This window comes from Limulus polyphemus, unplaced genomic scaffold (assembly GCF_000517525.1).
Source record: "Limulus polyphemus unplaced genomic scaffold, Limulus_polyphemus-2.1.2 Scaffold7511, whole genome shotgun sequence".
NCBI classification, from domain to species: domain Eukaryota; kingdom Metazoa; phylum Arthropoda; class Merostomata; order Xiphosura; family Limulidae; genus Limulus; species Limulus polyphemus.
The window spans coordinates 15,601-30,898 of NW_013673121.1; the positions used below are offsets into that span (position 1 = coordinate 15,601).

At 31.7% G+C, this 15,298-nt stretch overlaps 1 protein-coding gene across 1 annotated transcript; it reads left to right on the forward strand.

Moving 5' to 3' along the window:
• Positions 1-4,169: 4,169 nt before the first annotated feature.
• LOC106474673 (inhibitor of growth protein 4-like) lies at positions 4,170-14,054 on the forward strand. The gene is made up of 7 exons (XM_013935365.2): positions 4,170-4,225; positions 5,369-5,440; positions 7,184-7,350; positions 8,057-8,165; positions 10,106-10,223; positions 11,711-11,852; positions 12,980-14,054. The coding sequence occupies exons 1-7, from the start codon at positions 4,189-4,191 to the stop codon at positions 13,079-13,081; spliced, it is 747 nt and encodes a 248-aa protein (XP_013790819.1). The 5' UTR covers positions 4,170-4,188; the 3' UTR covers positions 13,082-14,054.
• Positions 14,055-15,298: the final 1,244 nt, after the last annotated feature.

Genomic DNA, 15,298 nt, shown 5'->3' on the forward strand with positions numbered 1-15,298 from the left:
GATGTTTTGTTTTGTTTTTCTGGAATTTTTCTTACCACATTGTTACTGCTTCTGAGAATAATTTTCTATCTTAAGATTCACTCATTTCTTCTTCAGAGATTGTTTGAGTTGCTTTACGTATGGTTTGGTAAAATCAGTCTGAGTTGTCTTGTTTGAAATCTTACCTGGATCAGGAAAATTGTTGATTTATGAAGCTGGTTTTATAGTTTGTTAGGCGTGGTCGATTAATTGAGTAGATTTATTTTGGGGTATAGAAATTTTCTTTTTCGTATGGGAAAGCTGGGCGAATTTGGGTGGTCTAGGAAGAAGAAATGAAGTAGGCAAAGTAGAAAAAGAAAATATTTGGTTAACTTTGTGAGAAGGTTTTTTTGTTTTTGTTCTTGGTAGTTTGGCAATGAAAGTAACCTAGGCCATTTGATAGAAGCTTAGTTAAACTTTCAGGTTTTCTGAACAAAACTTCCATGTAGTCCAGCATCGATCATGGCGTAAGTTACCCCTCAAGATATTAAGGATAAACCAACTTGGTATATAAAGGATAATTAAGTTCTATAAAACAATCACAATAAATATACATATACTATTAAATTATCTAAGTATCATTTGGTAGGTGCTTTATGACATTCATGAACTTTTTTTAGAATATTACTCGAATGTAAAAACTACATTCAAACTAATAAATTCCAAAGTAAAATCTATATAAATGTTATTGTAGTTAATGGTGTGATATGCTTCACATACTAGATTATTGTTTCATTTTAGTTTAGAAAGATGAACATTTCTTGTACGCTAAAATGCTCAACATGTTTTCCACTTACATGCGTTAGATGCACATGTTGTATATATAGAAAGCAGACAATAATCTTTGGAAGGTGATGATGTTATTCTTGAGCTAATCGCATGTTATCAATGGTAATTTGCTCTTTGATATTTAACGTGAAGTAACAGTAAACACGTCCTTTCAAAGAGGGAAGGCTGTCAAGTGGGTTGCATCCTTGACGTAAGAAACAGCTTTAGAAACGATGGCAGAGCAAGATCTGCCATCGGCTCAACGGTCCGCAAGGACTATGGAAAAAAAACAGTAAACAACAAGGGACCATATGACCCTTCAAAACTATTCCTACATACCCACAACCAAGAAAAAGAGTAAAAATGAAAATAAAGTGCGGACATTTCCCATGGATGATGGCGCTGGAGAATTATTTAGATTTATGCTAATATATTCTCTACATAGTTAATCTAGAGACTTAGAATTAGATAAAAACTGTTTTCACTATGACAAGTAATGTAGGTGAAAAATGCATTTCGCAAGACTTGATCCTATAAAATAGGAGTATAATTGTTGATTTTCTTATATTGCCATAACATTTTCTTCTTTATTATTCTTCACACCTAGAAGGATTTGCGACTGTCTCATGTATGCAACTGAATTAATTTATCTGTTTTGTATGTGTGCTGAATAAATAAAAGTGTTTTATTTAACTGTAAAACACGTGTCTTGTCTTTTTTTTCTCAACTAATTCTAACCAGAATTGAAAAAAGAGGTGAAACTAAAAGTTACATGAGGAGGTGGAAGTTAAAGTACGTGCAAAAACTTAACATAGTAATACTATGAGGAACATGGGGTATGAACTCCCAAAAATGTGGCATTTATAAACTTAAAATGGAGTAATGCCTAAAATTTGCATGGTAAAACGTAAGGCCGTCTTAGAATTGGTAACGGGTAATAGCATGCTCCCCCTCTTTCCTGGTTTCTCTGCCTATGAAATATCAGGACAAAAAATTTTATGGGTGCACAATGAGTTCCAAATGAATATAAAGAAATTAAACAATAAATATTTAATATTCATGGATAAAAATGTACGTATTTAATTATATCAAATGTTTTAGAATTAATTAATGAAAACAATATTACAATAGCCATGTTATATTGTAAATTTTAAATGTTATTTTTAAAATGCTTACACACAAATATTATCATAAAAAGTTTAATCCAGTATCCACAGTTTGTATGGTGTAGGCATAATACATGTTTTATCTCCTTATTTAACAAAAAAAAAAAAAATTACGAAATTTTTTCTTGCATACAAGTATATATAATTTTGACACAGAACGATGATTAAGGACGTAGTGAAGTTCCTTTCACCATAGTTAGTTAGTTATCTAGATAATTCCTTTAGGGTATCACGTGAAATTTCTCGTGGAAAATAATTCTGTAAAGAAGAACATATTATGTAAAAGTAGACAATGGTGGATGAGGCGATAACTCAAAGATACTGAAAGTTTAAAGACTTATAATACGGTTTCGATGCCCGTGGTGGTCATAGCACACATATAGCCTTTTGTGTAGCTTTGTGATTAACAACAAACCAGCAGTATGTAAATTCTTTTCTTTTTTTTTGTCATCTTTTGATTGTGTTTGGTTTTTAATACAAATTATTCCATATTGTATACTTGTCCAGTTTTTTGTTTACTTACTTACGTCAAAAGTAAGAGAGTTCAGATATACTCCCGCAAAACTTTTTCTGTTGAACCTACGGTTATTTTGCGGATCTTACCCAATTATTCTAAAGCAGTGTTTCTCAACTGTTAGTCCATGAGACTGCAGTTATTGGCCGCCGCAGGTCGGGACAGCTGTAAATGCCCTAAATTAATAATGTTACGTCTCCGTTCGTTAATTGATTTCCCGTAACTTCCTTCCGACGAAACTTTAGCGACACAAGTCCTTTCTTAATAAAACTGGTTTATTCTTTCCGAATACAACTTTACCGATACACTTATTTTCAACAGTCGCGCTATAACAACGAACGTGCTCAACTTCAACAATACTATCTGACTGCACTTCAATTACTCACTACCTACACACATTGTCACGTCACGTTGTGAGCGTCTTATATATATATATACCAGACAAACATATATCTAGTAAATGCTAGGGCATTCACGAAGGAACAAGATATTTCTAGAAAATAGGTGGCGTGACACTAGTCACGTGACCTCGCTGACGCAACATAAGTTACCAGCTGCATACGTGGGTCTTTACTATTGTGCCAAATAAATGAGTGAGTTTTGAGGTGCAAAGGTTGAGAAACCTTGCTTCAAGAGAAATATCAATGCACCTGAGAATATTTCAAGTTTACAGTAACATCAGTCAAATATCAGTCAATTTTCCAAGTGTTTGTTCAAAGACATATATAGAGTTCTTTTGCAAGAAGTTTGTTTTATTGAATTTTGCGCATAGCTACTCTACAGTTATCCCTAATTTAGGGGTGATAGATTATAGGGGAAGTCAACTACTGCCAATTCTTGGGCTACTGTAATCGAATGATGATATTGATCTTCACATTATAACGCCCCCAAGGCTGAAAGGGCGAGCATATTCTGTGATGGGATTCGAACTCGCAGTTGTAAGTTGTGCGTCTTAACTGCCAGGTCATGCCATGCCCTTGCAAAGAAGTATCGTTTAGCAACTTAGGCGAAATCGGCATCAAACAAACACTGGAAAGTTTATATTAGTGGTGAAATTCTCAAAAAAAAGAAAAGAAAAAAGTAGAGGTACTCAGCTGAGTGAAGTGGGCCTTTTTTGAAAAAAGAAAAAAATCTATGTGTAAACAGAAAAAAACGACAAAGCAGCTCAAATAAGTCCCGGTACTAATAACGCCTTAGAAATAAGTTCAGGTTCTCAGTACTGATGAGTACTGACAGAATTTAACCCCTAAATTCGTTAGTGCTATGGCAGTCCGAGCCCCACACTGCAGCTGTTCCCTGATACTCGTTCTGCCACTGCTGAGGACTTATACAGTAAAAATCGGGGTTGGATACCAGCAGTGAGCACAGCGCAGATCGCTTATTGTGCTTGAACACGAACAAACAAACAACACTACTTAGAGTGAGTACAAATCTTTGCTGTAGGTAATCAGTGCGCATGAGAATATTATAGTAATAATCTAAGTTCCCGTTTTTTATTATCTTCTAAATTATTTACTTAAGCAACCAAATTGATAATATATGAATACATTAAAATTTCTAGCAAGTTAGATTTCAATTTATTTCATGATTTTGAACTCCATATTAGTAATTTATCCAAATAATTATTAAATGTCACAAGAGTTAAAAAGTTTCAGATTTTGAACAGAATTGAGTTTGAACGATTATGTATTCTATCATAGAGGACTCTCATTGGAAAACAAAATGGCGACCGCAGTGTATTTGGAGCACTATCTTGACAGTAAGTTAATGTTTGCTAATAAAGTTACATTTCTACTTTAAATTGTATAAAGTATTTTAATGTCCCGCTATTTTGAATGAACTTTGAATGTTACTGAACCAGAGTTAGGCCTAATGTTGTAACAGTTATTGTCTGTATGTTGATCAAATTTAATTTTTCGAACTTAGTTTAACTTCAACGTTTTATTTTTAACTTTAACGAATATGCTAAACGGTTAGTTATCTTTACTACTACATTAGTAACGCTACATAGTAGTAATACACATCATACAGTACATCTCAGTCTCCACGATCAAACATAGTTTAGGCCCTAATAATAAAAATAAATTTCTAGGTTCGTGATGTGTACATGTGTTTGTTAATCACTTAGTGTTAACTTGGCCTAGGCTTAGAAAACAAACATTCTTATTGTGTTTAATTTTAGATGTATTTTTTCTTTTATGTTTAAAGCAAAGAGTATTCATTACAGGACATATTAAAACCAGGAATCAGAATGACCTGCTAATCCCCAGAGCAATATTTTCGTATAATTCAAACTCCTAATTCCATAAAGTTTAAACAAAACAGAAAATTTCGATATCGTGCACAACAGTCAATAAACACACTAGACATAATTATCGAAACTCTAAAAAACTTCAACAAACATATATGCCTGGAACATCCATTACAACTCTTAGAAAACAGGTTATAAACAATAAAAAAATATTTCTGCTCAAGTTAAACACCTTCTTTAAACTAATTTTAAGACCATTTCTCAACCTGTGCACAAGTTCTTATTAATAATTAGTAGTTATTCTCTTGTACTGTTAAAAGTTTTCTGAAAATCAAGGGCTACACATCAAAAACAGAAAATAATAAGCCCTTTCCATAAATTAAAAGAGTATTAAGTCAACATTATTATTTTGTAAGTTAACTCAAATTGTAAGTTACATTCTCATTTTGTTATAAAATTGTGTTAATAATGTTTAGAGTTTATAGATTTAAATATAGGTAGGATGATGTATAGTTTTTAAAATGTATCAATTTTTTTTGCTGTGGTAAAGGACAAAAATTACTTATTACCATAATAAAATTACTTATACACATAATTACTTATTACCATACATGAATTATGTGACATGCATTTAAATTACTATTTTTGTAGGTTTGGAAACATTACCTTTAGAGTTGCAAAGGAACTTCACCCTAATGAGAGAGTTGGACACAAAAGCCCAAGGTAAGAACTAGTGTTTGTGATAAAGTAGGTAAAAATGTTTTACAAATTTGTTATAGGATGATTCAATCATTTGTATGAGAGTTAATTTGTATATATACAATGATAGACTTATCTTTCAGTCACAACTAGGTATCATTCAAATTCTGGAATAATTTCACAGTAGGCTAATTTTGTAGTTTAAAACATCAGCTTAATAACTATAGATGATGTAGCTGAAGGGTTAGATACTTAACTAAAATTGTTGTTTTTATTGGTTCAAAACAAAACGTTTTACTTTACCTGCTCATCAGACTACTTCCATTAGAATGTGGACTGTTGTTCATGGAATAGACGTGACATATAAACAATGATTTTTATTTTATTAATTACATGCACAAGTTCAACAAATTTTATTTTTTTGTGAGCTGGATTTGAATCAGGGATCTATTCTACTTGGAATTCCAGAATATAAGTGTGCTGGGTTACATATTTCTTTTGGTGTAGATTATTATCTTCCTGTTTTGTAGCTTGTATTTTTGGTTTCTTGTCATTTTCATTAATTCACACCTCCTTTACATTGTGGATATCATGGCTTTCAGTATTTCAGAGGTAAGTCTACCTGATTCAAATTTTACATTCTTAGAATTAAAACAAACTCCAAACAGGTGTGTAGCTCTGAAGTCTATGCCCCCAGTAGCACAGCGGTATGTCTGCGGACTTACAATGCTAGAATCCAGGTTTTGATATCCGTGGTGGGCATAGCATAGATAGCCCATTGTATAACTTTGTGCTTAACTTCAAACAAACAAACAAACTGAAGTCTATTTCCTCTCTATAACCAAGCTATTTTTGGTTTTCATGATTAGTCTAACTTTACAAAAATCTAAGTTCTGGAAGGAAAGCAGAACTTGCATAAGATATACTTATTTTACTTTTTGGAACTATTGGTTCCCTAGAGCCCCTTATTCCTTTGGGACATGCCTTCATGTATCTCCTACAGTGGATCTTATGAACTCAAGGTTTTCTTTCTTGGGGTTCTTTAACCTCTTTTGTGAGCCTCTCCTCAAAGATGGATCCTACCTTTTCTATTTCCTTAAATCAGATCTTTACTTTCTTTGTGCTTGACATAAAAATTTGGCTTCTTTGCCTCTTCCATTTTCCAATACAGGCAAAGAGTACACCTTGGATGAGATGAGATGCAGTCTCCTGCGGGTGTGTCACACTCCATGAGCATCCATCAGATGCTTTCTGAAGTACTTATGACTAGGTAAAGCATTCTCTTTCAGTTTTATCTTACACCTTAATGAAGAGCCCATTACGGTTATTATGACTCATGGTGGTAATTGATGTTGTTCATTAGCAGAATCTGTTGAGAACAAGAGTATCATGATATATGGTAAAAAATGAAGGGTAGGAGTTCTGCACAAGAACAAGAAGCCAAAGCCATGTCATTCTGCTTAGTCAGAGATTTCTACTAAAATTATGTTTTAAGTTTAAAACATTTCTCAGTGTACTATACATTTTGCTGCTTATAAATCTACATTTTGATTAGGGGATGGTTTCAATTATTTATGTAAAATACTTATTGTTAATGAATGTTTGTGGACACTAAAAGATGAGCTTAGGAACATATATGCAATACTTTTAATAAATTGTAATTAACTTAAGTTTAATTATTTTGGAGATCATTGTAATTTATGCCACACTTTTTTTCTCTCTGAACTGCATCGTGTCTCATATACATATATGTTTTCTGTTTTTTAGAACTTTTAAAGAATATTGATAGTATAGCAGAAGAGTACTTGAAGAATGTGAGAAACCTCAGCCCTGAACAAAAAACACACCACATGGAGAAAATTCAGAAACTATTTGAAAAAACCAAGGAGTATGGAGATGACAAAGTTCAATTAGCAATGCAAACATATGAGATGGTAAGTTTGAGATAAAAGGGTTGGTTTTAATGTTATGTTAAAGACTGAAGATCAGTGTTAACAGGAGGTATGTGTGTATCAGTTTCGTGTATCAATTTGTATTCAGAATTAGAGTTGTTTGGCTTTCAGTTTAAACTTGTAATGCAAAGTTTAAATAGTTTTGTAATGTCATGTAAGAAACCCTTTCATCTGCTTCACCTCTCATTTTGATCAATGGTGTTGATTCAATTAAATGTTTGATTATTATTTGAGAACTAATATTGTATGGTTGTATACATGTAGATTTCATGAGACTGTTGACTGGACTGAAATCTGCCCAATAGTTACATGTACTTGTTGGCTTTCCTTTATTCTATTTCCAGATTATTTAATTAAGTAAGAATTAATGGTCTTTGTTCTTAAAATAAAAAAAAACTGAATTGTTGAAAATAAGTAAGAGCCAATTCTTGAAGGTTAAGGATCTTGGAAAATATACTTTTTCTCTTGTGTTTAGCATTTTTTCAGGACCTTCATTTACCAATTTCAACTGTACCATCCTATCACATTACCCTTTTTCCTTGCATACTTCATGTTATTGGTTACTGTATAATATAAACTTCAAATTTCATGTTTTTAGGTTCATTGTTTTATTGAAATGTTTTATCGTTAAACTACTTTTTTCTTATGTTTTATTTACTACATAGCTAAAAGTGTGGTTTTTATGTAGGTGGACAAGCACATACGGAGGTTGGATGCAGATTTGGCAAGGTTTGAAGCTGACTTGAAGGACAAAGCCCTCAGCATGCAATCGAGTGACTCTGAGAGTTCGCAGAAGAGTAAGGCTATATTAACATTGAATTTATAGTAGTTAATATTCTTGTGACTAATAGTCACAAACAGGTTAGACATTTGAATTTATCTTCATTAAAGTAGTATGTGTGTTGTGTTTGTACTACAGAATTCATGTTCAAGTTACAATGAAGGTTAGAAAGTTATTAACTAATATTTTTTGCTAATCTTTACAAGTGCTTGAAAAACTCCATTGATCTTCATCTGAAAATGATAATCAATGAACTATTAACTTTTCTTAAAACATCCTGCATTGATAAAACGTTTACCATCTACTATCTTTCTTCAATTTGAAAACAACAAAACATTTAATATATCACTAATAACATGTTTAAGTTATCTCCAGATCCAGCTTGAAAACAACAAAACATATAATATTTAATATATCACTAATAACATGTTCAAGTTATCTCCAGATCCAGCTTGAAAACAACAAAACATATAATATTTAATATATCAAATGTTTTGTTGTTTCAAGCTGGATCTGGAGATAACTTGAACATGTTATTAGTAACATTTAATATATCACTAATAACATGTTCAAGTTATCTCCAGATCCAGCTTGAAAACAACAAAACATTTAACATATCACTAATAACATATTCAAGTTATCTCCAGATCCAGCTTGAAAGCAACAAAACATTTAATATTTACGCAGCTTTATTTATACCAGATAAATTAATTTTTTTAATGTTTTGTTTTATAATTTGCTTTATAATGAAACAAGAACACAAATCTCTGTGTTACATGTTGATCTATTACAAACCTTTGTCTTCCATATACATGTTGGCTTTAGTTTACAATTGTTTTATTTAAGCTTCAAAATTATGATTAACAGGATATTGCAGTATCTTATTAATCACAATGTTTGAAAGCTTTTTTTTAGTTAATATTAATTCCGTTGTGATACTTTTGAACAGTATTTTGATTGACTTAATAAGTTTTGACTTTTCATATTTTCTGATGTCTAAGTTACAATATCCTTTTACATACTTATTTTAAAATAATGATTTGTATCTGTGTTTCTTTTCAGTTTCCAGTTACATGAATAAAAATTGTTCTTTTTAACTGTACTACTAAACTTTCTGTAGTGTTTCTCAAACTCACAGATCAAATAATATATTAGAAATTGCTGTATTATTTCTCTATATATCTTTAATTGTTAGCACAACAATATATTAAAACACCTGATTTTTTAACACTTTTAGTCTGTATGGTTTTCAAATAATACTTTTGAGGAGACTGATGATTAATGTTTAGTGAAGAACCTACTGAACTAAATAATTAATTCAAAAATACAATAACAGAAACTTCTACAGTAGGGAAATTCTGATTTTAATAATTACATTTTGACCCATAGTATCGAGTCATCATCAGAAGGCAGTTTAATACTCAACTTCCACACAAATGTAATTCTTAGTTGGATGGCATTCTCTACTGATATAAGACTGATACTGAGAGTTGAAATTGCTCAACAAAAACCACAGTTTGTGTCTAGTTATTGTTTGAATTGTTTTATTTACTGTTATCTATTGTCTCTCACACTACTGCAAGAGACCCCCCCAGTGGCACAGCGATATATCTTACAATGTTAGAAACCGGTTACAATACCCATGGTACTTTGTGCTTAACTTCAAACAAACACTATTGCAAGAAGAGTAAAGCACTCATTGCTATCACTTGTTTCTGGAACTTAACAAGTGCCTTTATTTCACAGTTCATCATATAAAAAGTTCCTAGTTGAATGATATAATTCACTTATAAACTTTTATTGTTCAACAATGAGATGGACCTGTTTAATGAAAGGAGTAAAATGAATTTGATGTAATCATTGGTTTTATATAAGATATTGTTTATAGCTTTACTTTCTGAGTATGTAATAATATTGAATATTTTTCCAAAGTTACATTGTTTACATTAATTATAGAAAAAGGAAGGAAATCTAAGGAAAAAGGTGAAAAGAAGAAAGCAAGAATGAGAGGAACATCTTCTGATGAGGACATTCCAAAATCCGCTCGAAAAAAACTGAAAGGACAAGTTCCCTTGTAAGAAGGATTACTTACAGATGTATTTACACTTGAAGAAGAGATATTTTATGCTTATTTTTTCTTTAAGTAAATGAAAAGTGGGTTAACCTAGAAACTTGCTAAGTTTATCGAGTATCTGCTTGTTCGCTAGACACGCCTACATTGTACCTAAAGTTATAATTGTTGTTGGGTTAGTGGAAAGTTTATGGACTTCCAACACTAAAATCACAGGTTTAACTCCCTTTGGTGGACAAAGAACAAATAGTCCAATGTGACCTCAAACAAATTATGTTTTTGAATATTATACCTTTTCTAAAACTAAGTACTTATAAATGAAGCTATGAGTAAAAACACATTTATCAACTTTTAATGATTAATATGAAAAAATGTAGATGTATATTTGTATATGCTGAGCTGTGATTGGATAAATGTATATCTATTTATATATACTGAACTGTGGTTGGGTATATATATATATATATATGTATATATATTTGTATATGCTGAGCTGTGATTGGATATATGTATATCTATTTATATATACTGAACTGTGGTTGGGTATATATATATTTGTGTATGCTGAGCTGTTTTTTTAAGTTCCTAACCTGGACGAAGGACGGGTACCTCAGCTTGTTTTTTTATATATTAGTGTTAAAACAAGTGTTATACTGTTTGAACATTCTTCTCTGTTACTTATGTAATGGTAATTAAAGTAAGTGTTATATTGTCGACCTATTTTACACTGCTGTTAATTTCTCAGCAATGACAATATCTTCAATAGCCATAAAATTCTCTGTTTTTTAAGTCCTCCCTGAAAATCTATAAAAGTTTATATATATAGTCTTAAAATCTCTGTTGAGGTTGACTTTGACTTGGTGTGTTTATGGATGTGCTTTGAGTATGTAAGCATTTAGGTGAGATATCTTTAATAATAAAATTTTAGAAAACCACCAAATATAGAGTTAAGACATCATCATCATCAAGAACTCCAGGTAGAAAGGAACTTGTGGTTTTAGGAGGTGAGGAAAATTATGGTTGTCAGATGTAGTGTATACTTCATGAGGAAAATTATGGTGTCAGATGTAGTGTATACTTCATGAGGAAAATTATGGTGTCAGATGTAGTGTATACTTCATGAGGAAGATTATGGTCATCAGATGTAGTGTATACTTCATGAGGAAAATTATGGTTGTCAGATGTAGTGTATACTTCATGAGGAAAATTATGGTTGTCAGATGTAGTGTATACTTCATGAGGAAAATTATGGTCGTCATGACAACCATAATTTTCCTCATGAAGTATACACTACATCTGATGACCATAATCTTCCTCATGAAGTATACACTACATCGATTTAGTGTATACTTCATGAGGAAAATTATGGTTGTCAGATGTAGTGTATATTACTTCATAATTAATATATATGAAAGCATTACAAGATCTTGTACTTGTGAGATGCTTGGTTTTTGTTGTTATTGGTACTGATTCAAGTTTTATATTTTTAGACCAGAACCTGTTCCTGTACCAGCCTTAGGTATTACTCACCCATCAGATGTGCTGGACATGCCCGTTGACCCAAATGAACCAACATACTGCCTCTGCCACCAAGTGTCATATGGAGAAATGATTGGCTGTGATAATCCAGATGTATGTTGTTCTGTTTCATTTAATCAAGACATTGTTCATTTTTTTATTAGATTTGTGTTTACCAAGGTTATCTAACCGACAATTTAAAAACAATACAATATAAAGTACTCCCAAGGAATATGTTATGTTATCTATAATATAAGTAGTTTACCGTGTTGTTTATACAGTAGAACTCCTAGTAACATTGTTAGAAGTTACTCATCTCTTACTCTCCTGCTACAAAACGTTTGTAGCAGGAGAGTAAGAGCATGAAGGTAAAGACATTGAACAAGATATATTGATGACTACATTTGTAGCAGGAGAGTAAGAGCATGGATGTAAAGACATTGAACAAGGTATATTGATGACTACATTTGTAGCAGGACAGTAAGAGCATGAAGGTAAAGACATTGACCAAGGTATATTGATGACTACATTTGTAGCAGGAGAGTAAGAGCATGAAGGTAAAGACATTGACCAAGGAAAACTGATGACTACATTTGTAGCAGGACAGTAAGAGCATGAAGGTAAAGACAGAACAAGATATATTGATGACTACGTTTGTAGCAGGAGAGTAAGAGCATGGATGTAAAGACATTGACCAAGGTATATTGATGACTACAGTAAAGACATTGACCAAGATATATTGATGACTTTCATGCTCTTACTTCATGCATGGTTTAAGATGTTTATTTCCTTCGTATTCATGGTTCATGTTGTCATTTTTCAGATGTGTTTCTTGTATTTTTCTAAAGCAGGATTCTGTTTTTGATGTTAATGCTGTGCTACAAAGAAAAGTTACTCTTCCTTTTCTTTGTATTTTTTTTATTCAGTTATCTTGGAATAGCCATCGAAATCAATTATTTTTGTTGTTGTTTTGATTTGGTCAAAATTTGGTTCATTTCTATATAAACCTTTTAAGTGAAGATTATTTCTTATAATTTTAATGTTAGTTAGACTACACTAAGAAACATGTAATAGATCTGATGGTACAGTTTATCAGGAACAGAAAAACATAGACGATCAAAAAAATATAATAGTTTCAGTAAAATTCAATTATCCAGTTTTCAGTTGACGGCTCCGTTCGTCCTTTTGTTCGTAATGACAGTGACATCTTTCATACTTTACATGTTCTTTTTCTCTTTCAGTGTCCAATCGAATGGTTTCATTTTGCCTGTGTTGGTCTTACAAGTAAACCGAAAGGAAAATGGTACTGCCCGAAGTGTTCGTCAGAAAGGAAGAAAAAGTAGATCCTTAACCGCCTTTCTTTCCGTTATTTTATGTTTCCTTCATTTTCATTAGAACCACTATAATGTAGTGACTCTCATGAATTTTATAATATCTTCATGGCTTTTTAATGTTTTTAATATAAGAACTTTTTACTGCAACTCTTGCTTTGAACATTTTCTACAGAAGTCAGAAAGTTGAATGTCATTCATTTTAGAAGTGTGGTCTTTTATATGTCCAACAAATTAATGAAAACTTGAAGTGAAGAAACTGTTTCAAAGTGAAACCTATTCATATCTCTACAGCTTGAACAGTGTTGTACAAAGGCCCATTAGTTGTATAACATAATACTCCTCACCATGTATTATGTTCTTTGTCCAAACATGTAATGTGATATAGTTTCTTTTCTTGCTGTAATTACTTGCTTTATGTTTTGAATTTACAATCACCACAACTAAAATAAATGCCTCAATCTATTTTATTTTATTTTTTTGTACTACATTTTGTGAAAGTAATGAGATCCAAAAGTAAACAAGTATCCTGAATGTTTAAGTCATTCATGAAAAAAGCAAATAATACAAGTTACTTGAATGTGTACTTGATGGTGAGAAAGTTCCAGAGTTTGGATAAACACATTATTAATATTTAAATAAACAGAAAAAGATAAAACAGTTGTCATTAATAATTGTTGTTTCAGTCAGAATTGAATCCACTTTTCTAAGTGTTAGGCTTGTAACTAAACTTAAATTTTTGTGTTAACAGTTAAATTTAAAATAAAAGCCTGAAGAATAGAAAACTATCATATCTAACAGAATACCCAGGATTGGGCTGATATGAAGAAAGAGCCATAGTATTGTTTTATTCCTTTTATTTTACTGTAATAATGGAAATGTCCACAAGTATATTTCCGTGTGAAGTTTTATAACTCCTGGTGTCATTACTTGGTTTGAAGATCTATGATAATAAAGTGGCCGTGTTGAGAAGAACAGTTTTTAATTAAATGTTTGTTTCACTTAATTTTGATCAGAAAATAAAAACAAATGTGGATTGACCACCTTTATATTTGCAATAACTCTTTTTTTGAGTGATTTTAATGTAAATATTAAAAATTAAGACAGAAAAACACACGTAGTAGTATTCTTTGTTGATTGATATTTATATGGACCAAAGAACAAGCCATAACAACAGCTCCTTGGTGTTGGCCATTCTGTCTTTTAATGAACATTTCCAAAGATGTTTATATAGACCAAAGAAGGAGCTGTTGTTATGGCTTGTTTTGTTGGCCATTCTGTCTTTTAATGAACATTTCCAAAGATGTTTATATGGACCAAAGAAGGAGCTGTTGTGTTGGCCATTCTGTCTTTTAATGAACATTTCCAAAGATATTTATATGGACCAAAGAAGGAGCTGTTGTTATGGCTTGTTTCGTTGGCCATTCTGTCTTTTAATGAACATTTCCAAAGATGTTTATATAGACCAAAGAAGGAGCTGTTGTTATGGTTTGTTTTGTTGGCCATTCTGTCTTTTAATGAACATTTCCAAAGATATTTATATGGACCAAAGAAGGAGCTGTTGTTATGGCTTGTTTCGTTGGCCATTCTGTCTTTTAATGAACATTTCCAAAGTAAACAAGATACTGAAAAGAAATATACATTTTTTTACTTCAAAGACAGAATCATACAGTTTCAGTTATTGTAAATAGTTTCTCATCCTGAAATTTGTATTGCAAGCTCAACCATTTTCACTGTAGAGCACAAACATCAAGATTAAGAAATTTTAACTTGTTAAACCAGATTACAACTATGTTGAACTACCACTGTTAATGTTGTCTTAGTAACTTTTAACCAGAGTCTGTTGATATGAAGTTAAGTTGTTTTGATCAGTTTAAAGTTAATGAATTCAAACTATCTTGGAATCAGTTGTCTTGAAGGTGACCGTCAGTAAAACATTGTATGTGTCCTAACTCATGAAAGAATTAGCACAATGGTTTCATATAAAAGAACAAGTAGATTTCAAAAGACCCAGAAAATTCAGGGCTTTTTTCAGGAGTAAAGAATAGTTAACCATTTGAATGTACTCACGTTTTTGGTTTTATGTTTCCAAAATGTCAACAATAAGATATCAATTACACTACATTAACATCAGTGTTGTCTCTCTGTACATTCTATGAATAGTCAATAAGTTCAGAGAACTTGTTTGAGCAATCCATAGGTACAGCTGACCGTTGGAGATGGTTGTTG

Coding starts and splice junctions, on each gene's coding strand:
- LOC106474673 (XM_013935365.2), top strand. CDS start 4,189: ATGGCGACCGCAGTGTATTTGGAGCACTATCTTGACA. Junction 4,226..5,368: donor TTTGGAGCACTATCTTGACA/GTAAGTTAATGT, acceptor CTATTTTTGTAG/GTTTGGAAACATTACCTTTA. Junction 8,166..10,105: donor CTCTGAGAGTTCGCAGAAGA/GTAAGGCTATAT, acceptor CATTAATTATAG/AAAAAGGAAGGAAATCTAAG.